This window comes from Colossoma macropomum, unplaced genomic scaffold (genome assembly GCF_904425465.1).
Source record: "Colossoma macropomum unplaced genomic scaffold, Colossoma_macropomum, whole genome shotgun sequence".
Taxonomy (NCBI): Eukaryota; Metazoa; Chordata; class Actinopteri; order Characiformes; family Serrasalmidae; genus Colossoma; species Colossoma macropomum.
Window position 1 is genome coordinate 35,042,722 of NW_023494795.1, and position 26,061 is coordinate 35,068,782.

At 39.9% G+C, this 26,061-nt stretch overlaps 2 protein-coding genes across 2 annotated transcripts in view; both read right to left on the minus strand.

The window, feature by feature from the left end:
* sash1a (SAM and SH3 domain containing 1a) overlaps positions 1–9,868 on the minus strand; it is a 330,642-nt gene extending 320,774 nt beyond the window's left edge. The window contains 1 exon segment of the mRNA XM_036582303.1: positions 8,620–9,868. Within this exon segment, the coding sequence (XP_036438196.1) occupies positions 8,620–9,087 (468 nt within the window). The 5' untranslated portion in view covers positions 9,088–9,868.
* A 6,109-nt stretch (positions 9,869–15,977) lies between these two features.
* The window catches only part of stxbp5a (syntaxin binding protein 5a (tomosyn)), a 122,099-nt gene continuing 112,015 nt past the window's right edge, over positions 15,978–26,061 (minus strand). The window contains exons 22-27 of the mRNA XM_036582305.1: positions 24,237–24,519; positions 22,864–23,233; positions 20,540–20,705; positions 19,078–19,189; positions 17,462–17,682; positions 15,978–16,445 (exon numbers count right to left, since the gene is read on the minus strand). Of these exons, the coding sequence (XP_036438198.1) occupies positions 16,404–16,445; positions 17,462–17,682; positions 19,078–19,189; positions 20,540–20,705; positions 22,864–23,233; positions 24,237–24,519 (1,194 nt within the window). The 3' untranslated portion in view covers positions 15,978–16,403. The remainder of the gene's footprint in view (positions 16,446–17,461; positions 17,683–19,077; positions 19,190–20,539; positions 20,706–22,863; positions 23,234–24,236; positions 24,520–26,061) is intronic.

A 26,061-nucleotide genomic window follows, 5' to 3' on the forward strand; every position in this document is an offset into this window, starting at 1 on the left:
GATTCTCCACAGCCCTTCAACAGAGTACAATAAATCATCAAAAATTTAATTCATTACACTGGAGGCCATTTTCTCCCCTTTTAGGAGAGTATTTATACAGATGTCACCATGGCAACATTTACAGAGTTCCTTCGGAATTACGAAACAAGATACCTCACAAGAGGAGGCAGAAGTGTTGTTCAAGGAAAATGTCTGTGTGCTGGATGTAGGTTAAGTGAAGAACAGTCATTGTGTCTTCTATTTCTGTAACCTTCTATTAAGTCATTACCTCACGTGGCTGTACAGGAACTAATCACAGGGCTTTGAGAACTTACAAAATGAAATGGTCAAAATAACACACTACTGTTCAAAAACGTGGAATCTATGTTTTCAATAATACAAAAAAAAGCTTTTCTGCAGGCACACATATAGAATGCTGCAAGCGCTGAGCAAAGTAATTTGTAGGAAGGAAGACAGAAGATGCTTCAGATGTGTCCCGAATGATCACTGCAGAGAACTGCAACTGCTCATGGCAACTCAGCACATTGACATGTGTATTACTATGGTTCAGTATTGAGTTTTACATGGACCTCTGTATTACTTTAGCTCTAGCTTTTAGATTGTATACTGACCGATGTATTACTGTGACGCAGTATTAAATTTTATACTGATCTATGTATTAGCATGCTAAATATTGGGTTTTAATTTGACCTACCTATTACTATTACTCAATACTGGGTTTTACATTGGCCTATAGACAGTTCAGTATTGGGTTTTACATTGACTTGCATCTTATTGTGGCTCATTACTGGGTTTTACATTGACCCATGTAGTACTGTAGTTTACTACTGCTATTCCCTTACTTAAACCCAACCAATAACCTTAGTAAAACAAAGAAAATATTTTGTCAGCTCAAGTAAAAGCTACATTTTGTGGAAATAAGCATTGCTCCATACGGTGACATTTGGTCCCCTACCAACTCGGTAAAACATTCATTCCAATACGAGAATTAATGATTAGCATTAGGCAAAAAAACATCACATCTGAAACAGAAACCATACAGCACTGAAAGACTTATCAAGAGCCTCACAATCCTGTTTATGCACAGCACTTTAGAGATGCTGTAATCCATAATCGCTCATTTGCTGGGTCGTATGCTTTCTGGCAGTCATGCTGATTCTAATCTACAGCCTCTCAGGCTGTAGGAGAGAACGGTACTGGGAATGAAACACACACTGTGAAAATTAAACCAAAATTCAATCAGCTGCAGTGTTAGCTCACTGACTTTAGAGCAGTATGAATGAGAAACGACAACTCCACAATGTTGAGAAGGAGCAGAGACCAAACAGAAATAGATTAGAGAGAGAGAGAGTGAGAGAGAGAGAGAGAGAGAGAGATGTCCGGGGCAGCCTACTAACAGCTCTGGGATTTCTTGGGGGGAGAGAGTGAAAATGACATAATGAAAAGGTTGTGCAAAAATGAAATGAAATTGGAAATTGAATTTAAACTCCCACTTGCTTTTTCACCATCTCCTTCTTGCTCTTTCTGCTACTTCCCTTCCTTGCCACTATTTCCTTGTTGTCTGGATGATGATGTCTTGCCTACCACAAATGTGTGAAAAGTGAGTTGTGGTGTGGTGTGGTGTGATGTGACTGCTCAGACAGCAGTTCTTTTAGCAATAGGCTAATCTATAACTTAAGCTCCTTAAAGTTTCCAATAGCGTCATTTTGGGCAACAACAGGGGGTCCATCTGAGGACAGTTTATTACCCTGCCTATCTATGTGTCTATAGCTGTGTCATGTGTTCTTCATAGTGATTACTGTTTTTCGGTCCATTAAAGGGCATATTTTCAAGGACTGGAGGATAAAACGCAAGGGCACAAAATAGCATAGATGTATTTAAGGGCCATTTTTAACATATTCCAGTGATCTGCCCTGTCATCATGGTTCTGAAGCGTTATATGAAATGACACAGTGCACATCAAGGGTATGTGTATACAATTTATACCCATAATATTGGAATGTGTGTCTGTGCACGCCTCTGTTTGTGTGTGTGGTCAGTATGACCCTGAGATACGCTGAGTCAAGACTGATGTGTTTTTGCTGTGCTCTGCTCTGATACAGACAGGTTTTTACAGCCGTTCACATAATCAGTGTGTGGATGTGTGCTGCGTCCTGAAGCACTACAGGCATTTATTGTTCCCTGAAGAGCCCTTGTGGCATTACAGACAGGCCTCTGAGCAGGCAAGCACTCCACGGACCTTTAGAGGATCTGCGCTACTCTTAATGGGGTATTCAGAGCACAGCAATAAACAATAAATGCAGTCATCTATTTGTAGATAAACAGACCACTGCCATAAAGAACAAATAAAGCACATGTTTAAAGAGTAAACGCACCTTCTGCACTGAACAGATGCAAACCAAATGTTTTTTGCAAGAAAATATTTTGACAGTTGAGCTCACAGATGATAATAAGGAGATCCATTAAATTCAAACTGACTCAGGTGAACACAGTCTTGGGATTCAAATGTGTGTGCATACATGTGAGCTCATTTCCCCTCAGGAAACAATGAAACTACGCAGCACTTAAAAGCGTCACACAACTTTTCCAATCATTATCAACTTAGCAGCCTAAATGTTACAATCTATACATGTCATGGGGCATTAGCTTTTAATTTAACTTTTCCTACAATAAAAATAAAGACCTATAAAATAAAATTTGATGACATTTTTATCAAACTCTTAAAAACCTCCACTCAGTGTTCAGGCTATTCTAAAATGATGATAAAAGGTGCCATTAACTTATGCCATCTATTATGCACAAAATATTCATGAACCGTTACTACAGTAAGACGTACCAGCACAGGTCAATGGTTCTATTGGAAAAAATAAAAAGAATAATTGGTATCTCATTAAAACACTGCTCCATAAACAAATCGAAGACAGCATTGTGAATCTTCTCTCAAAAACATAATGACTGCTGCTTTAAGACTTCAACAGAATCACATGGGAACCGAACTATATACTGCAGTCCTTTTCTCACATTTAACACTACATTGCCACCTCATAAATCATCAAACCATTTTACACACTATAATAGTGCACTACCCATTCTGCTTCAACATATGGCTAGTTTGCTTAAACATATTTTAATTGTTTAGCTGTTTAAAGCACACACACACATACACCAGGAGACAAAAAGTGCTAATGAACAAGACATCCTTTCAATGGAAGGGTTAATTAAGAATTCTAGAGAATTCAATAGTTAAGATGTAAACACAGTATTTCAGAGTGGTTTGATGTGAAATGGTGCATTGTATAGAAAGTTACAGACTCAGAATTCTTTACAATGGTAGTTATAAGAACCAGGGGTTGCAAGGTCTACAACAAGAAAACAGCTGTTCAAAATGACCAGTGAACCTACGTCTTCTGAGCTTTATATGAAACATTTTTATGTGTAATCATAATGTGATATGGGGTAAATCTGGTGTTTTCTTTTGGGCGCTAATGCCCTGCATGTACCTCTCCACAGAGAGTGAGTAAGTAAGCAAGCAAGCAAGCAGGCAAGCAAGCAAGCATACAAATAAATAATAAATAAATAAATAAATAAATAAATGTTTTAGGCCAAAACTATCATAAAACAATGTCTCAGGCATTGGGCAATCTGTCCGCTGCCACTTCATATTATAACTTTTTGTGATGTAGCTTTAAGGGTCATGAAACAATTTGAACGTCTGCTTCCTATCACCCCTGCTGTGAACAGTCCTGACTCAGTAAATCTATAGAACTGCGCATCTAACCACTCAGAATGACTTTGGTTGCATCATAACAATTCAATTATGCAGAACTTGTGAAACATTGAATTCCCCTTTAACACTCACACAAAACATAGGCTAGCTCTTGAAAATAAAATACCTACTTAGGAACTCAGGGCAAAAACTGACCTGATATGTTATTATTATCATATTAGCCAGTTTAACAAATTGTATGCGATCCTTTTTTCTGAGTGCCTTTTTTATCCTTTGTGCGTTGGAAATAAAGCAAGTTATTTAAGGTGGATGAGGACAGTGAATGAACCGAAATGATTCACAAAATAATAGTCACAATTACCTGTATTTATCTGGGGCATTGAGTCGAGTATATCACGACAGGTATGACTCCTTAAAGATACCTGTTACTCACACACAAATTTCCACAGCGGTGTTAATACAGGAAAACTGCTGCTGCAGATTCAGAGCCTTCCTTTTACACTGAGGTGATTTACAGTTGGAGGTGAGTGTAAGCTAACCAGTGACTGCGAGTAAACAGATAAAACGTGTACAGCGCAGTGAAAGTTATGATGTATGGCGTTTCTGAAGTGCTGTCTGGAAAGCGATGCCCGCTAAGGTACCTTTTCAGTACTGTTCAACAAGAGAGGTGCCTTTGAAGGCAGTGACTAGTCAGGCAGCTGTCTCCAGAACGGAACACACTAGTTGCTTCAACATAACAGTTTTATGGTTAAGTTAACTAGGCCACAACTGTACACAGGCTAATGCAACTGCACTAGATACTCGATGAACTTAAACCCATAAGGTAATTAATCGATGCTTACGTATTGCAGAACTTCGCTGACTCACAGAGAGGGTTTCTGGAGCGAAGAGGTGTGTGTGTGTGTGTCTGTGTATGTGTATATAGAAGGGTGTGGTGAGTGGTGTTTAAGGCTATGCACTCTGATCACAGACCAGGCTACTCCCTCTACACTGTTTCATCTAGATAATCCACATGGCGCCTTCACCAGCTCTCAAACCAAAACAATCAGAAATAATTAAAGTGTATGAACTGAGAATCATCATAAGTCAATTTCCCCTCTATAATTACAGTCAAGCAGAGTGATGTCATTGTTATGACCTCAACCTCTTGATTGATCAGGTTGTCAGTGATGTGATTAACCCAGCTTGAAATCACACTGTATATTATTTTAAAAAGGTTCAGATTCATCTGCTATTTGTTGATGTCATTTAGCTAAAGTTGCTGGATTTGTCCTACATAACACCAGAATGATAAGCGCTAAAAATTATCTAATTATCTCTTCAGCAGTAACCCTGTTATGGCACATCTCAAAGCTGCTGAAGCGAGTTCAGAAATAGTAAGTGCACTTCAAGAAGACACTGAATTACACCTGAATCACACAAATATTTCTGCAAATTCAATCTGCTACTTAAGGATCCTGCTGGCAAGAGCTATAAAGAGCCATGCCGAGAGTCATGCCGTCTTTTCTGTCCATGCAGCTTTTATGTAAGAGTCGGCAAGCTGTTGCTCACTTAAGACCTGTTCTCATGCAACAGACCGAATACCAATGACTGACTTAACTGTGCATATTTCTGAAAAAACCTGCGTCACCTAAACAAATCTTCAACGATAGTAGAATTAGTATGGGTGTAATAATTAACAAAATGCATAAGTCATTTTGGTTTGTTGCATTTCTCAATACAGCAAAAGAAACAGAGCCTTATGTTAATGAGGTAGTATTTCAGTTTATTAGAGCAGTCAAAATTAGTAAACTTCAACCCCATTTTCAAAAAAATTTGGGACACTATGTAAAATGTACAAAAAAAACAGAATGCATTGATATGTAAATCATTTAAGACCTATACCTAATTGCAAGTAGTACAAATACAACATATAAAGAGTTGAAACTGAGAAATTTTATTGTTTTCCGAAAAATATAAACCTGTTGCCAGCACCGCATTTTGAAACAGTTGTGATGGAGCAACAAAAGACTGGTAAAGTTGTGTAAAAAAAAAAATAAAAATAAAATAGGTTAACTGGCACCATGTCAGTAACATGATTGGGTATAAAAAAAGCATCCCAGAGAGACTGAGTCTTTCAGAAGTAAAGATGGGGAGGGGGTTCACCACTCTGTAAAAGACTGCACAGGTAAAGTAGTGCAACAATTCAAGAATAACGTTTCTCAATGTAAAATAGCAAAGAACTTGAGGATATCATCATCTGTGATTCATAATATCATCAAAAGATTCAGAGAATCCAGAGAATTCTCTGTATACAAAGCACAAGGACGAAAACAAATACTGGCTGGCCATGATCTTCGGGCCCTCAGGCAGCACTGCATTGAAAACAGACACATTCTGTAGTGGAAGTCACTGCATGGGCTCAAGAACACTTAAGAATACCACTGTCTATAATCACAGTTCATCGATGCATCCACGAATGCAAGTTAAATCTCTACCATGCAAACAAATAGCTACATAAGCAGGATCCAGAAATACTGCCACCTTCTCTGGGCCTGAGCTCATTTAAGATGGACTGAGGCAAAGTGGACAAGTGTCCTGTGACCGACGAATCAAAATTTTTAATTATATTTGCAATCATGGACGCCGCATCCTTCAGGCTAAAGAGGACAGGGACCGTCCGGCTTATTATCAGCACACAGTTCATAAGCCAGCATCCATGATAAAGTGGGCGTGTATTAGTGCATACGGCATGGGTGACTTGTACAGCTGTGAAGTCACCATTAATGCTAAATAACGGTTCATTGGTTTTGGAGCAACATATGCTGCCATGCAGGTAACATCGTTTTCAGGGAAGGCCTTGCTTATGTCAGTAAGACAATGCCAAACTACACTATTCTGTACAACAAGCAGCATGGCTCCGTAGCAAAAGAGTCTGGGTGCTAAACCGGCCACCCTACAGTCCAGCCCTGTCACCCACTGAAAACATTTGCCGCATTACAAAATGAAAAATACTAGAAAGGAGACCCCGAACTTTTGAGCATCTGAAATCCTATATCAAGCAAGAATGGGAAAACATTTCACTTTCAGAACTAAAGCAATTGGTCTTCTCAGTTCCCAAACGTTTACAAAGTGTTGTTAAAAGGTGATGCAACACAGTGGTAAACATGTCCCTGTCATGTTCTGGTAAGTAGTCAGGATAACTGAAAAGATCTGGTATTTGAACGCCTTCACCATAGGCCTGAGAAATCTTTCAAGAGATCTCTATGGCAGTACACTGCCACTCCAGCCCTACTGTCCACCTACAGATTTCCTGCATTATCATACCTGATTCAGCTCAAGAATGAGTTGATAATTAGCTATGCATGTGTAGGTGGACCTTCAGTTGGGAAACAATGCTTTATGATTTATGTTCCAAGGAACGTACTGTATAAGAGTATGAAAGATTAGACTTAGATCACACCTAAGATTAAAATAGGTACACCTGCAGTTTAACTGATTACATCACTTTCACCCTTTTATGACGTAGCGAAGAACAATACTGGATTTTCCCATTCAATCCATCATCTCTATCTCTATCTCTATATCTCTATCTCTCTCTCATTCACTCACACACACACACACAGCCTGCCCTTTTCAGTCAGCCTAAAACATGTCATGATTAGACTAGTGGAATCAGGTGTGCTTCAGCTTGTTTTGAGTGAAAACCTGCAGCCACATCGGCCCTTTGCGGATAAGATTGGACACTCCTGGACTAGATGTAATGTGGCACATGGGTAGTGTTTGTCTTCTACTTGATGAACATTCATTTTTCTGGAGTACTATGTAGACTCAAAGTATGCTAGACACTCATGCCACCTTTTAACTAAGAACTTGTATATCAACACCTGTGGAGTGTTTCACAAAGAAAGATATCTCTGAATAAATTAAGCCCAAAATGAGGATTGCCAAATCCTAATACTTATTGCTGAATATCTTTTCCTGCTGCAGTGGACTACCCCTGTGCTGCATATTAGGGGTGGGCGATACGGCAAAAATATAAAAAAATCATGATATGTTAAGGCATTGACGCATCACCATATTTAGTTATTATGAAGTTCGCTAAGGTGGAACAGATAAAAAAAGAACAAGTAGTGCTACACCTAAACTATGATTTAAACTGAAAAACCTATATACAATTTTTCTTCAACATTTCACATACAGCACTAAATTAATTCCACTTAAACAGGCCTAAATATGCACTTTAATGTGCTGATATCCCAAAAAAGCATGCCTATTGCATTTTTACTGCATTATTTTCCCTGCTGTTGCTGCTGTGTTGAAAAGCACATACTATCATACTATACATACTACACAAATGAATGCACTACTAACAATTATGTACTAATTTTACATACTATGTATATGGTAATACATGGTTTGGTCACAGCCACTGTTTTTTTATTCTTTTCCTGCCAACCAACAGCCATGCACAGTTTAAGCAACGCTCTGCCCCAACACACCTGATCCAGTTCCTCAAGGGCTTGATAGTAAGCTGATGAGCAGGATCAAGCTGAGGCAGGGAATATAGGGAATTAGTGAAACTGTGCATTGCTGTGGGTTCAAATGAACAGGTTTAAGAAACACTGCAGGGTTACTCAATCAGATCATGCATGGGAGCCACTCCACTGTCCTACTGAAGAGGTTCAACCTTTGGTTTGTTATCCGGCTGACTGAAAAACCCATGGGGATATTCAGAGTTTCAGCCCAAAGTGAGGGCTGTCCAACACGAATGTCCCTGGCTTGTACTCCTGTTGGACAGACTTGACTTTGGCTTTATCTGGCTAACTACAGCCTGGCTTTGTGAAACAGTCTGCTGGTCACGCAAGAAAGGGCAGATTACCAGCCCCCCCCCCAACGAACCCTCCCGTTACCTTGTTTGAATAGGGAGGTCTGGCGAGGTTAATCCCATCTCTGACCAGCTTGTCCCTGATCATGATCTTCAGCTTCAGTTTGGGGTAGATCACCAGCTCCTTGCGGTGGTGCCCCAGGGTCCGGTTCCTCGGCGCCCCCCCGCGGGCCGCGATGCTGCTGCTTTCCTCCGTCCACGACCTGGAGCCCCGCAGTCTGGACTCCAAGGCTGGGGCCGGGGGCATGGGCTCCAAGGTAAAGTAGAGTCCTGAGGCAGTCTCTCTATCCTCCTCCCTCAGACGCCTCACTGCCTCATGGATCCTCCTGCGGTGGTGCGGCGCGAACACGCCGATAGCGTCCAAGTCCGGCTCTCCGATCTGCTTACACACCTCCAGGTCGTCGTAGCCGTTGTCTACGAAAGCCTCGACATACTGACACAGCTGAAGCGTTTTCAGCCACTCGTACACGATGTTTGGCCCACTGCTCATCATTGTGGCGAGGCTAAAAGCAGGCTTGTCCGCGCTGTGCTGTGAACTCGAGTCTGTCACTAAAGGCTAAGCACCTTCAGCTTTTACCTGCCCAGCCTACAGGTTCCCAGCTCCTCCGGGAACAGTTAGGCTAGTTAGCGCAGAGAAAGCTGCTAGCTGTCAAATCTCGACTAAATATTAGGTCAAAAGGTGTCGAGCTCACCTTTTTTACTCCTCCTCTTCGACATCTCAGTCAGCGTGGGTACACCAACATTTAAGCGCTGCTGTAAAGAGACAACTTGCTTCTGTTTGTGTGGAGAACCAAAAGGTAAACAAAACGAGTGAATGAGAAATATCGACGAGAGAGAGCCAACAGTACCGCTTCGGTCACAGACCGCTCACTGACTGACTGACAACTCGGCGGCAGTGACTCGTGTCTCGCCTGAGGCGGATTAAATCGTTCAACTTCACCGAAATCCCATGGTAAACGGCCCGAGAGCTCACACGGACCGGGCTCACGTCTAAACGGGAACGCCTCCTTCGTCCTCGCCGCTACATTTCTCACTGACGAGACGTGGAAACCGCCGCGGAGATTTGTCGACCACTCTGAACAGCTCCTGAAATGAAAACTGTCACAAGCCGGGAGGGAGTGTTTACAAAAAAAGAAAAAAGAAATGAAAACTCTCCCCCTATCCTCCTGCCGTTGTCAGGACGCGTGGTTGCTAACTCTTGCCGAGTCTGGTGCGCGTTCGCGCGCGCGTGGTCAGCTCGTTTGGATTGGAGTGGAGGGCGCGCGCCGACAGCTCTGCTGCTCGCGTCGTTTTTTTTTTGGCTCGCGCCTCCTCAGTAGAACGACCGTTTAAACAGGCGCGGTGCACGCGCGACACTGCCGGCGTGTCATTTCTTAAAAGCCCCGGAGCTTCACACCCTCGAGAGCTGAACCGCGTTTTTTTACTTTTACTTTTTACTTTTTACAGACAGACGAACACAGAGGGCGCGACAGCGAATCGGAACTCAACACACAGATGAAGAGTACGGTGCCTGTTTCCCTGCTCGGTGTTATACCTTCCACGCTTCCCTCCCCTCTGGCTGGCTGGTCGTTGACGTTCGTCCCGCACGCGCCCACCGCGCCCCCCTGTGTTTCACAACCGTTCGAGCACGTGTTTGAAGAGTGTGGGGCTTTAACTATGCGCCTGTTACGGTCTTATTAATTTTCTTTCAGGACGGCGTTTCACAAAATAACACTCCTCAGTAATTTGCATAACTTAAAGGGGAATTCCACCGATTTTTCAAAATGTCTGCATAATTAGGTGGTTGAGATAAAAACAGAGTCATTCAGAGTGGTTTGATGTGAAATGCTTCATTTGTAGAGGAACTATTCATAGACTCAGATTTCTTTACAGTGGTGGTGATGGGAACCAGGGGTCACCATGTCTACAACATAAATACAGCCAGTTTATTTACTATTCAAAACCACCAGTGAACCTACATGTCTTTTGAATTGTTTATATGTAATGTCGAGGTAATGTCGTGGTAAAATAGTTGTCACCTCAAAAATAAGATCTATTTGGGGACTATTTTGCCTTACGACGACCTTCATGTATCCCTTTACCATGAATAGATTAAAATAAATTTATTACAATTTGTTTTAGGCCAAAACATTATCACAAAACTACCATAGATCAATGTCCCAGACATCGAGCTGTCCATTTATAACTATTTCAAGTAACAGCTTTTTGTGAGAGAGCTTTTAGAGGCATTCAACACTTCGGATGTCTGGAACTGAACTGAAAGTACCGCCTGGCTGAGGCAACACTCTCGGCGCGACTCATCTCGCACACATTCATGGTCTCCACACTTTCAAAGATTTTCCCCAGTACAGGAATAGAAATGGGCGGACCATTAGCCCATTCAAATACTGATACTAATTGAAAACACATGCATCCACAGTGCTGGACATCAGTTTATTGCGTTTTATGAAGTCAGGCTTAACGTCGTGGTCTCACTGGCAAAGAAGTAATATTTCAACAGCAATGTGGGTTTAGCTTCTTGTCAACTGGAGTACTTGAACGTGCAGGTATCGGATATCATCACATTCCTTTGCTTACCGCGCCTCCTAGTGGACACGATCAATACTACACGATGTTCAGAGTTCGATCATTTCTTCATTCAGGTTAACGACAGTTCTGCGCACGGTCTCCTAAAATCAGCAGAATGCAAAGCAGGTTATCGGTTAGGAATCATCTTCAACGTCATAATCATTATTACGCAACAATGGTACATGTAGGTGCTCTATGAGAGTAAAACAGGGTGATGTAATGTAGTTGAAATCTGTCCTGTGAGCTGACATTAAGGCCGGTTTTCCACTGCAGGTTCAAAGACTAGAACTGATGCAAACGGGAACCAACAACGGTTCTAGTTTTAAATTACTTTTCAGTTCTTTGAGACTGCAGCAACTGTCATAATAACCGCTTTAACGTCATTTAAAAATACAATATAATTGTGTTTTTGATCATTTTATGCCACTAAAGCATCTAATTTGGCTAATTGGCTACACTGCTTGCTTGTTAGTTAACTTATTAAGTGATATGAATTATACATTTATACATACTACATTTACTACAATTATACGTTATACATTTCTCTGTAGAGTGTGAAAATATTAGCAAAAACATTTAAGGAGGCTAGCATACATGCTAAAAACGTTAGCGTTCTAACTAGCTTATGCCCCCATGGCAAAATCTTAAGAAATCATTTTCAAAAATAACAACTGACACATCAACATACCATTTTAGCTTACATTCTGTTGCACTTATCGGTCATGTTAACATTGTTAGTGTCTATCTATACCTGGAAGAGTAAAGAATTTACTTCTTATTAAATATCCTGCTTAGTTATACTTAATATTTTACCTCATTCGTCCATGGGTGTCCGTGTATGAATTTAGTCTAAGCCTAATGAATGTTATTAATATTCTGACTTAAGTATTTCATTGATTTATAGTATTAAGCTCTACATTAGTGGTTCCCAACCTCTTCATATGTGTGGATCAACACAATCACAAAAAATGTTCATGGACTAGCTGGATAAACCACCAAGTTTATCCTAATATACTAACCAATCCAAACCTAAAACTAAGTTTAGTCTTGGCCTCTAAGCCCATCCCTGAGAAATCCTGATTGTTGCAGAGAAGCATTTTTTTTTACTTTAATTAAATGCGTTAAGTTCATTTCTGACTTCAAGCATTTTTGTTTTACCTCAACTAATTGTGTTCAATAAAATTTGGGGTTGAGAATTGTGGGAGGGAAGATGTTGTTGTGACAGTGAGGACAGGCAGCTTTATTCTGTATGAACTGTGGATGGATTTTTAAACTTTCAGTACTAGAGAAAAGAACATGAAGTCTTAATTCATAATGATGAACATGAAAAGTTGCATGTGAAATCATATCAATGTATGAATTACGTTGTGCAATGCATATGCTTACACCAGCCTACATCAATAAGATGTCCTGTCCCAATCACTCAAATGTTACATGACAAAAAAGGTTTTGTCAGTTTACAAAAAAGGGTATGGCATGCCTCTTTGGAATAACCTCCCTCACAACCTCCTTTCCTCCTCAAATGGATAGATAACATCTTCGGTATTACAGATGTATCATGTGTTGGGCTAGTGTTATGAAGTGAACTATGACTTTGCAGACAATTATTATTCATTTTATTTATTATTATTTTGCAACACAATGCACACCAGAACTGATTTTTAAATTATTTTTATTTCCCATTGCACAGTAATTTCTATCTACAGAAATTCTAAATCGTTTGTGGCAGCAGATATTCATAAACATCCATGTGAAATTTGCATAAAACTGTACAAGAAAATTGGCTACAATGAGAAAAATACTGCAACCCACTGATAACCGCTATATGGAGGACAGAAGATGGAGGATGAGAGAGAGGATCTTCTTCATATCAGAAGTATACTAGTTCAAGATACAATGTTCTGAATTGGTGACAAAAATTATTGACAGTTCACTGAAAGACAAGATAAACAGTTAAAAAAAACAAACAAAAGGAATCAAAATTCAGGACAAGAGACGGGAAAAATATCGGACATCTTATTTTCCTCAAGTATTTTTTTTTCTTGGAAGGTTACAAAGGGCTAACAACCAACATCCACACTTACGTTGCATACTAAATCGTTATGAATCAGAAATTAAGCAAACCGGAAGTGTGACCTGAAAACTGGCTTTAAGAGGATACATAGCCTGAGAGTGGCTCAAACACTGTACTTATTAATTATTGAAACATTTACTCATACACACAGATCAGATTACTGATTGACAATGGTAGTGGGGATCTAGGACATCCAGGTTTTCCCATAATGACTTCCAAGTCCTTAAAAAATTGTAGCAGATTACGCATGAACGTTATCCATCTATCACAGTCAGTCATACTAGTCTCTCTATAAAATGCTGGATTTGGTTCGTTTGTGCTAAACCCCTTGGCACACTCCGAAGTCTTCAGCTCCAGACTCTCTGTATATAGACATGCACAGCATTACACGGTCAGCACACACTCTTATTCAAACCCATGATCATCTTCACCACTCCGTGAATGCAGACAATTCATAAGCTGAAACCACTGTACGAAGACACAAATGTGCTGGATAACAGGACCGACAATGTGTTGTCCACCAAGTCTGAGTCAGCTCACAGTTCCTTTCTTTTCAAGGCATACACAAAAAAAGAAATGTTACAATGATTAAGAAGACAGAAGGGACCGTAGACAACCATAAATGAATCAACCAGGACTGGCAAACTAAGAGAAAGGAAATAAATGACAGTATATTCAGACAACTTGGCATGGAATACTGTAACACATAGAATCAAACACATAGAACCACTAATAGTCTGAAAGAGGTTGGCTTAATTCAGTTTTTATCCATTCTTTTTTTCTTTTTAAAAGAATCGGATAAAAACACAAAAGGCTTCTATTTATTGTTGGCACAAGGCCAAGGACAACAGGTGAGACCTCAATAGTACAACTACTGAACTCCAGAGAGGTCGGGCACAGATAGGTGTAAAAGTGGACTACACAACTCAATAAAAGTAAATCTTTGGCGTTTGAAAAGATATGGCAACTGTTTCTGCACTTATTCATCAGCTCCCGCTCTTTGTGTTACGGTCCCAGATTGTCAAACTAGTTTTATTTACAGAATGGCAAACACTTTTGGGCAGAGAGGCGAGAGAGAGAGAGAGAGCTTGAAGCATCAAAACCAGTATCTAGACAGACAAATGAGTCTTCTTATGCACAAACATATATAGCAGCATTTTTCTTGCACACCATAAATCAAACATATTTATATAATCACACTGAAAGTAGTTTCAAGAATAAAATGGAGCAGTGTATTGATAAGAGATTGCTGTAATGTCTTTCTTTTTCACCATTTTTGAATGTACAATTGTCCACGAGAAAGGCGCACACACTGGCTTCAAACAAATTTCGACAGCTGGTATGGCTTTAATAACAAGATGAAGTCTCCATCCCAAAGTGACCTAAACTGTGGACTGTGAGTCCAATAGGAAGATTGGCAGACTACATTACCCATGTGTCACTGGTGTAAGGCCAGTTTACCTTCCAACAGTAAGCAGAATGCGGATCCTACAGGCAAACACTGATCTTCAAGTGAAGCCCATCAGAAGTGGACAACACGTTTCAAATGCGACATCTTCCGTGTGGATTGGTGAACTTAGGCCAGACCTGATATATGAACTTGATCAAACATACAATAATTCCTGAACGTCTACAGTACAGGTTCCTTTATTTCCACAGCTATGTGCCGTAAGTGCTTCTTATGTCTCAAACAAAAAGCCAGCACTTCTAAATGAGATACGCAGAGCAAAGTGCAACCTTCTGAAATTATAAAGTATAAAGTAAACATAAAGTATAAAACAATCCCAGTGTAGACTGGGTACATGGCACAAGTTGCCAAAAAGGGTGAAAAAAAAAAAACATTTTAACACATGTAACTATTCACTCCCAGAGTAGAGCTGTGATTGTGTTACATGTGTACTATTTCTGTCATTCCAAATACTAGATGATTCCAGCTTGATGGTGCCTTGACTTTCCAATATCTAGATTTCCCTTATCTATAACCAAACCAGCCCTTTTCCACAGTAAAGTTCATGGGAGGTTTACACTGGAAGTCAACATTGGACCTCTGGACAGAAGATCACATGAAAATACCATCTAAAATACTTTTTTCTACTAGGTTTATAAGTAGTCAATGCACAATTCCCATGGATCTGTATTATTCTCTATAATTATTTATATCTAGATTATCTATCAACTAATTATAAACCCTTTGGAGATGGTACTTTAATGTAAAGTATTATTGTACTTATATTAACAAACAATTCCCAAATGTGAATCAAAATATCATTCAAAAAGCTTTCAATATTGAATTAAACATTTACAATAGATATTAAACATTACATTTTGGGGTTGTCTTCTCATTAAATACAAAATAAAAAGGAAATAAATAAATGGGAGGGAAGAGACTACAGGGCCACAAACAAACAGAGGAATGGCGTTGGTGTACGATGACAACATGAACCTGACCCAAGAGGAGTCCTGATAAAGGGGAAAGAGAGCGAGTCTCGGGTTCATTAGTACAGCCCATCAATACAGTGACATCACTTCCTGTGAACTGATACGTTTCAAATGCTCTGCCCACTTTACTCCAAATGTGAGCTATCCTCTTGATGTGCACTCGGCAGTCACCAGTTAACACGGCTTCGATCAGTTTAGTAGTTTTATATAGAGATTTATGTAGAATTATGTATATGTACTCACTTTTCCCACTTACGTTTCTCTTAGATTTTTTACAGTGTTCTTTTTATTTCTTTTTTAAAATGTATTATTTTGTTTCTGTTTGTCTTTTTTTCCCCACTGGTGTTCCTCGTGAGAAGGACAGAGGTGAACGCAGAAACGACAGCGTGAATATGAGGAAATGGAACTGCACGGCCCTTGAGAGACAATTCGCCACAGGAGGGAGGATGGCAATAATAAAGAAACAAAACAACAAAAAAGCAGACACTGTCGTAGTGGTTGTACTGTTATCTTTTTTGAGCTGTGGTCCATGTTTCATACACCCCCCTGCAGATCCTACAGCAGGACTGAGGTCAACACAGTATTCAACATTGTGCCAAGAAAGAAAGAGGGATCCAACTGTTCCAGCAGAAAAGAGATGGAAGAAGAGGAGGAGAGAAGAATGAGAGGAGGATAATGCTCTTTAGGAAGGTGGCTGAGTCCCTTTAGGCTCTGTGCTGGTCCGCAGATCAGAACTGGTACCATTTCTTGTCCTTACACTTCAGCATCATCTACAGAACACAGGAAAGACATCACATGTAATTATACAATTATTTATATTTTTAGATTTTCTTTTGCATTATATCTTGTTACGCAAAGCAACCATTCTGAAAATAGCACAGTGACAAAATATTAGGAAACCAGTCATGCACCTGCCATCAAGTCATGCAATCCAATCAACTGATCATGTGTCAGCAGCACAATGCATAAAATTCTGACTCAGGTCAAGAGCCTCAGTTAACATTCAAACATCAAAATGGGAAAAAATATGATCTAAGTGACTTTGACCGAAGCATGATTGTTTTGTATGGCATAGCTGTCAGACCAGGTGGTTTGAATATTTCAGAATCTGTTGACAGATGGTTATAGTATGCAGTCTTGTGTAACTCTTTGCCAATGTGGAACCAGTGAGGTTTTCAATTTTCTGTCCTCACCATAGCTAGCTGATCAGTGTAGACCAGGCGCATCCAAACTTTTTTCAAAGAGGACCAGATCAGACCATGTCAAAATACATGAGGGCTGAAATATTATTCACAAATAATTACAAATATTAAATTTTCATTATATTAAAAATACAGCCATGTGGAGCAATTAATCAAAACCGGGCATCTTGCTGGCAATCCATTTTGAAAATGAGTTGTTGACCCCTGTAAAAAAAGCGTAAGGAGTACCTTACATCATCACAACCCCTTACACACATATAAATCTGCTGCCAGAGACGTTACAGTGCACAGATGTTCACACTGGTCAGGGTGAATGCATCAGTGTGTAAAATCAGAGCTATCAAAGATACAGTGATAAGGTACAGTGATCACTGTATAAAGTAATTAAAGAAGCCCCATTTTTTTATTTGGTCTTAAAGGTTAAATATTCACACTTAAAATCTGTCCGCAGGTTGCATTTGGCCCTGGGGCCGGACTTTGGACATCCCTGGTGTAGACTCATCAACCTTGGAAGAATGAGATGCGATTTTTTTTAAATGTGGCAAAACCCATGTATTTCATGTGATTTAAGATCAGGCTTGTACCTCGTGAGCGTGCTTGGAGAAAGAGTCGGCGCTAGCCATCATAGCCGCTGTCCTCTCCTCCACCTCGCTCAGTTTCTGCCCCCTTTCATCTAGTGCTATCCGTGCGCGAGCCAGGTCACCCACAATGCCCGATGCTGCCCCCTTCATGCCCTCGATGCCCCCCGGGCCAGGAATGTGCTGGGCGAGGCTCCGGGACGCCTTCCCTGCACCTGACTCCCCAACTGAGAAGAGACAGAGAACAGGGGGAGGGATGTAGAGATTTCAGAATAAGCTAAAACATTAGTGGTCCTAGATTTTACCCACAGCCATACAATACTTAGGCAGAGGTGTCTAATTCCAGTTCTGAAGGGCAGAGTCGAAAACAGTTAGGAGTTTTCCCTGATGAAACATACCTAAACTTATCAGTTATTTAAAAGTTTTAGTAGGTGTGTTTCGGCAGGGAAATCACAAAAGTGTTCTGGACCAAGGCCCTCCATTACCAGAGCTGAGCACTGCTGACCTGATGCTGCATACATTGTACTCAAAACTCAGGAAAATATGACCTTGGCCCAGATTTATGCAAAGGAATGGTCACTTAAGTCAGAATTCCCAGTCAGAAAGTCAGGCAAGATGTGTGTTTTTCTTTGCTGCTGATTTTTAGTCATGCTGTTATGTGAATTATATAAATTTATATTAAAATTATATAAATATAACTCCTTATAAATTAAACAAACTATTATTATTATTATACAACAGTTTGCTGCCAACATTCATTTTTTCCCAAAAAGAATCACTGAAATGCATTCACATCAAAATTGGGAGTATAGATTCAATAAAATCCAACTTCCGAGTACAATGAAACGGAGCTCAATACACATTTGTATTTGCTGCTAAGGATTAAGTATACATCGTTAAATTGGATAAACTGACCTACATCTAACAATATTGTTGCTAAAGGCTCCACATTTGCTCCATCTTAATGTTTTCTGTCTTGTACTTATCTGTCTGCAGAGTTCATTGTAGAGTGTATTGTGTCAGTTGTCTATATTTACCGTACTGACTTTTGTACTGTTGCCACCTTATCCTGTCGCTGTTGTTTCTCGTTGAATGTAGCACAATGCTTCCACGTTTATTATAAACTATTATTTCAATTCTGACTCAAAACCTGGCTGTGATGGTTTTCTTTCAATCCGTAAGACATCTAATTAAACTATCTAAGTCTTGGCTAATGAAGTTAAGCAATGAAACTGAAATTGAGACAGATATGTCACCACAGCAAGAAAAGCTTGGAGCAGTCTTTTTCTGGAAAAGATGTGATAGAGCCAAAGACTGCTGTAGTACAGAATAATACAGTCGTTGTGTAAAGACGCAGACCACACACAGTGAAGATGCTCGTGAGGGCCACAGCTGAAGAACAGAGCTGATTGTTAGGCACAGGGGCCTGGACAGCCATTCCTCTCGGTCGGAGATGTTTAGAGATGATAACCTCAGCCAAAATGCCTGTGTGGTCTTTTTCCTTTCACTGAGACACGCATACACACCCACACAAGTACTTTAAAGTCATCCTGTGTTTTGAGTCTCCCTTCTGTGAATTTGTGTGCAATGTGCAGAAAAAGGAAAACAAGTTTCATTCTCACAGAGTTCTTCTCTGTCCAGTGACTGCGCCCCTCCTCCGAAAAGGCCCTTAAAGAATCCCCGGTTTGGAGCCTCTGGCGTCTCTACCGGAGTGAACAGCTCACCCAGCATCTCCTGAAAGTGACATGCATGTCATAGTTCAGTTAAAAATTACATTGATACAATTTTCCCTTAAAGTATGTGTCCACTTGCAACGTGTCCTCATCACATCCCATTCATTTCAGTGGAAAGCTCTGCTGCATTGCATGGTACATAATGGTTCGTGGAGAAAAAGTTCAGCAGATTTCAATTTCATACAAATAAATGCGGCTGCCGCATTGCATTTAGCTAACCAGGCAAGAGTAGACCTTCATCTTTGTCACAAACGTCAAACAAGGCGTTAAAACATTCTCTGAGAATAGAGCGGGAAAACAAAGACTCTCTTACTGTTCTTCGAATCCATGACAGTTTAGCATAATGATAAAAATATTTGGTTTTATACATGACTGTTGACAGTGAAGATGTGGAGAGAAGACACTTGATTAGATAAAGTTTACATCGTTCAAGCAGGAAGGCAAAATTTCCATCATACACAGCTCTAATATTACTTGCTAAGGTAGCTTGCTAGTGAGCTGGCACGAACTAACATGTGACTGCTGCTTTCTGAAAATTATAAAGACGTGAAAACAAAAAGTCTATGCTGCTTAAAAACAAAAAAGAAGCTGTTTGTTAATTTCCACAACAAAAACGATATAGAAACGCCCACTGGCAGTGAGCAGAGGGATCCTGCGCAGCAAAACGTGTCAAGAAAAAGTACAAGTGGACGTGCAGCGTTACCCCAAATGTAGGTGAGGCTGATGTCGCTAAAGTAAGTCGACTTAAGATAACCTCTCCACGTTGTTTGAGGCAAGTGTCTAATAATTCCATTGATTGTTACATTACACGGTACATTACCCTTGTAACCCAAGTGAAAAACTAAAGATGCAAAACTTACAGTCGTATGGGCACCCCGGTCAAATTGTTTGTTTGTTGTACATCCTTTACAGAGAAGGCACTTCTGCACATTTTTATGGACGTTTACTATTTATTTGCTGAACTTAAGATACTGGGGGGAAAAAAAAATAACGTGGCATGTGCAGAAGTTATGACACTTTTAACATGTTATCTTTTACTTTTCTCCAATATGTTAAACTTAGCAAATAAATAGAAACTGTGCAGAAAATTGCCATTTTAAAGTGTGTTCTCTGTAGAGGATGTGTTAACTTATTTTCACTTAAAACTTGTAATATGACCAGGAGTGTTCAAATTTTTGCATATGTCTGTCTTGGTTGGTAATTTGGGGTAAGTGGAAAATTGTCTAAATTAGATTTTTTATGTATCCTATGTATTAGGTTCTGTGTTTTACAATTAAGTTATTCCAGTTTAGCTAGTCTACACTGTAGCTTATTACTCCAATTTTCAAGGCACTGTATTGTTTTTACTGACCTGCAGATTCTCACAGACATCCTGGCTGTACGTTATCCTCTGAATCTCAGTGGGGGAGGTCAGGTACATAGCCTGGCCCAGGTTAGTAAAGCAGAAGGTTCTGGCTATCCTCATGTCTGTCAGTGGCAGGTAGTTGACATCCAGTAACGGTCTCAGCCCTGGCAAACTGTAGGCACAGAACAGATACAGACTCTGAGATTTGGACTGCAACAGCAAATATTCCTGAGCATAGGCTTAAGCACGATGGTCCTTTCTGACTGCAGCTCAGACAGAGCCTCCACATGTCTGAACAGGAGTTAAGGTGAAGTGCACATTATGTTCTGGAGATGTGGAGGTGGATGGATAACCCAGAACCTTTGTGTTCATTAAACATTTGTCCTTCACAAGTGTAGAACACCTCTCTAGGAGCCAGGGAACTAAAAATCACTCAGGTGTACAAACGGAAAGCATAGTGAAGCACAGAGCTTACGCTGTAGCCTTTTCCTCCAAATCTGCACAGTTACCTAACCAGAACTTATGACCCTAAGTATCCAAAAAAAAGAGAATCTGTGCTATCAAGTGTTCTGACATTTGATTGAACAGATAGCTTTGTCCTTGGCTGTGACAGACAGAGAGCGCCGCGCAGATGTTGGCCTGCTCTCTGCTGTCCTTGCTGAAGATTTATGAGACGGCGGGAGATCACTACACAGACAGACAAGGTCCAGACAGTGCTGATCTGCGCGCGGCACAGTGTCTCCTCCCATCTGCGTTACCCTGGCGACAGCCCTGCCGGCGCTGACTTTCCCAAACAATAGGACGGGAGGACAACGTTCCAAACCAAAAATAGGCGGATTCGGAACATGAGCACACATGCTCCGTCAACATCTGGCCAGCAGCAATCTTTCACATCGCCAAAACACTCCCCTCGGCACAGGACTGCAGCGGGATCTTTTGAGGGCAACACAGTTTTGCGTTTAATCATCAGAACTTTCTTCAAGTATGCTTTCCTTAAAATGAGACTTTGAAACTTCCTGAGTCTGTATGTTTAAACCAACCAAATGTACATGATTTTCTCCTTAAAGAAATGTAGTCAACACGTCTGATGTCTGAAGTTTTTCTTTAGTTTCGCACTGGAGCTACAAGGCTAAGGTAGATAGGAAGTAAAGGAAGCTTACACCCAACCAATAAACAATGAGCAAACTACCTCATACAGTCATGTGCAAAAGTTCAAATTACTTGAACAAACTTGCTTGAAATTACTGTTGATTTTTAAAGTGAAATACTAATATTAATGATTTTAATATTAATGTAAATGTGCAAATTTTCCACACATTTTAGTGCATAATTTTTATTTATTTGAATTTAACATATTTGAAAAAGTGTGCTGCAATTTTTGCACAGGCCACAATTTATGTTCTTTCTTTCCCCAAGTATGTTAAATCCAGCAAAAAATAAGTAATTTTGCATTAAATGTGCAGAAGTATGTTCTCAGTAGATCATTTATACTTATTTTTACTTAGAAAAAAAAATATATTAGGGCCAATCAAATTTTTGCATACTAAACTTGCCTCAAATGCCTTCTAGGTGGCTGCTGCTACTTCTTTTAGCTATGTGACACACTTCTGCCAATTTTAATAGATAACTATGTCACACAGTGTCAGAAACCACATAAGCAAATGCATCTAGGCATGTGTTTGTATGATGCTAAGTGGAGGGGAATAAGCTTCCGTTATTTGTTATTTGTTGTTATAAAGAAGCAAACTTCAGACACTGACTTTAATGACTGACTACATGTGATAAGGGAAAACTGTGTAAATTAGATTAGCAAAACAATATACTAATACATATACTTTGCTTTCAACTCCTGAGTGGAGGTCCATAAATACATACACTTTTCAGAAATGAATGACAGCACTGTCTCATGGCATTTTAGATTTCTGATGGATTGTGTTTTGCTATGAAAATAGACACCTCATTATCTTACATCACTGTACCACTCTGCCACAGTGTGGAACTCCAGGGCATGTACATAAAATGCATTGTCTGTCTGGAAAAATACAATTACCCCAGATTCTGTTTCCATGACGAGTGGTCGGAATAGGCAGAGGGTTTAACCTACTGAAAATGCATATTAATCTATATATAATGCACTCTGTCAGGCCTAAACAAACTGAAAAAAGTAAAAAAAAAAAATTGAAACCGTTGACACAATGTAAACTGAATGTAAACATAATTAATTACATGACAATGCAAATACTTTTTGTATTCCAACAAAATAGGAAAACAACAATAATAACTGTAGATTTTTAAGGGTTCAAGGCTCAGTAATGGCTAATGCTACCTACCTGAGGGTCATGATGTGGCCGTTTGCACAGAAGCAGGCCACACAGATGCCAGGGCCAGTCTGTACCACATCAGCCCGCAGGACAAAGGATGTCTCGGTGATGTTGTGCTTGAAGATGCAGGTTTGTGAGGGCAGGGCGATCACTTTGGCCTGTTTCTCTGAGCACACCACGGCGTACTGGTGCTCATTCAGTTCTTGCGAAGTGGACGGAGAGACAGACACTGGACGTCTCTTCCTCACCCTCTCTCTCTCCTCACCGTTAGCTGGGGCGTTGGGCTCATACCACAGCTCAGAGGGCGGGGGCAGGAAGGACCCAGTAGCATCTAGGAAGGCCATCCGGAGGATGCTGCCTTTTAGTCTGATGAGAGTGCCTGTATAGAAAGGTGGCGTTAGCATTTGATCAGAGTCAAAAAAAAAATGCAGACAATACCCCCCTTGTGTACATGTATATGCACTTGTACACTGCCTACTTTTAATATGAGTGATTGTCACTGTTTTTAGTACTCCTGAAAAGGTTCTCATAATGTAAAGTTATTTGATTCATGTTCATCAAATTGTCTTTTGTGTTATAAAGAGTACGTTTTCCTAAACAGTGATTTGATTGTTTTCTTTTACAAAATATTTTTACAAGCAAATTTTGAAAATATTTTGCTTCAAAGGTGCCTTAAAGGGGAATTCCACCAAATGCATTAATGTTATTATTTAATTATTATTTAAAAATGTATGCGTAATTAAGCATTAAAATGTAAACAAGTCATTCAGAGTTTTAAAGTGGTTTGATATGAAAGGAACCGATCTAGAAAAACTTCCCCGACAATGGGGACCAGACATGAGGTGAAGAGTTCAATGCCTCTAAAGGTTATCTCACAGAAAATGATTACAAAAAATTGTAATAAATATGTTACCTGGAATATTATTTTACAATACAAAATGGCTACATTTGCATACATCGCAACCCCTGAGTCCTTTCACCACTACTGTAAAGAAATCTGAGTTGGTCAATTTCTCTATAATAAACTACTTCACATCAGTTTTCTCTCTGAATGATTTTGTTAACATTTCACACAAAAAACCGTAATGTTTACAAATCTGAAAAATCTTTTTAAAAACCTAAAATGTCAGAGTATGTCAAGATCACAAAAAAGGGATAAAATGTGTGGAGCACAGTATTATTCCCACAGTAGCAATTTTGTCAGATTTGAGAGTTTTTGCACAGCATAATAGCAATACCTAAAGAGTTATTTATCTAATTTGTTAGGTTATTGTTAATTAACAAAGAGAACATGCTGAATTATTTAAAAGATCTTAAAAAGCTAGGGCTCCCCAAACCGTAGAACAGCAATGTAACATGCTTCTACACTGAGGGTGACTCACCACTGGGTGAGACGATGACTGGCTGCAGTAGCCTCTGCTCTCCAGCTGGGGGCATGCTTAGGGAAATGGAGAGGACAGTGCCCAGAGAAGTGCCCACCCACAGGGCTGGGGTCAAGGTGCTGTCTGTCTTACGTGTGTACGTCTCACAAAAGTAGAATGATGTGATGGCCTCGCGTGCTTCTTTATCGATGCTGGTCACACTGGAGCTCCGTGAGCGGCTGAAGGAGTTGTCCCTGTTGTCTAGGGGTAATGCAGCCCGCGGGGGACATACAGAGAGTAGGACAGTAGGGAGAAAACAAAAAGAGGTAAAGCACCCACTCGAAACTGACTACATTAAATACACACTGTAATAGTGATACATGGGTGAAGAGTGATTACTGTTGCTTTGTTTGACCAGTTATGTAGAAAACTGAATGAGTAGTCATTGTTGCATTGCTTATGTTGAAATGCTGAAAGAAAAACTCAAATAAATGGCATCCTCCTGTCGTGAAAATGTTTTGATCATGACACAGTGACACTGCTGACAAACTGAAGATATGTTTTCCTCTTTGAAAGGCGAATGCACTGGATGACCACATGACTGAGATGTTGCTGAAAAGATTTTCACTTTAGGCTTTGGGTGGGAATTTTGTCCCAAAGCCTGTGAATGTATATTTCCTTTGTAACTGCAGAAGACCTATCTTTCTGTTGAAGGCTCTGCCAGTGCCTTCAGACATTGCTGTGAAAAAGTGTTACAAGAAATTCCTGCAACCTTTCAATTAGTTTAGCACCTCTGTCTGCTAGCACAATTGGTGACAATAATTGGCATACAAAACGTCTATCGGCATATAAAGCCCTGGGTTATGAAATAATCATAATTTTTATAGGATTCCCAGAAGGCCTGAGGTCAATTTAATTTCTGTTCAGCACCTTCAGATTCAATATTGCAGATTTTTATTGCTCATATGTAATACATAGCTTGCTTTGCAATTCTTACTTGGGCCAGTTTCCCAGGTACATGTTGGAAAAATGTAATGTAGTACAAAATTCAATATAAAATACAATATGGTAAAACAAAAAAGATGAGCCCTGTGCAGGGGGGGGTCTCCATGCTCCAATCCAATAATAGAATTTCACAACTAGCCCCAGAGGCAAAAGAGTGTAGGGAGCAGAAAGAAAAGCACACGCAGAGTAGCATAAAATGAGGGTAGAGGTTTTGAAATAGATTTGATTTCTGTCAGAATGTTCATGTGAGATGTGACCAGGCACAGCTGTTTATCATCTGTAATGTTTGAGTGTTCTTTGTGGTGGTCAGTGTTTTGATTGCATCCTTCTAGCATTGATTTATTACACAAGAGTAGTTTGTGGAGAGGGTGTTTATGTCTTATATACAGAATGTAACAGAATTTGCACTATTGCCAAGGCAATGAATCAGATATAATAACACATTTTTCTTCTGTACCTTATTTCAGAGTGAAACTCAGTATCAGGGAGGGTCTCCGAGATGTGTTTTTGCTTAAATAAGGGGGGGGGGTGCTAGGAGGGGGAACTGAAACATGATATTGCTGGCTAATATTATTTTCCCCAACTACTTGTGCATGGTGAGGTAAAAAAGAAAAATCAGAAGACTTTTTAGAGACTGGAAAAAGATATTACATTATGATGGAAGATGAAATTTTGCTTTTAAATGACATTGTATGATGACTCTTGCTTAATATGACGACGCACATCAACTAACAAAGTTAAAAAGGTCAATTTGATTACAGGTTGGTGATCCAATATATTTTCCTGCATATTATCTAATAGGACTGTGATGCTATGGATGCATGCCTTTTACTACAGTCTG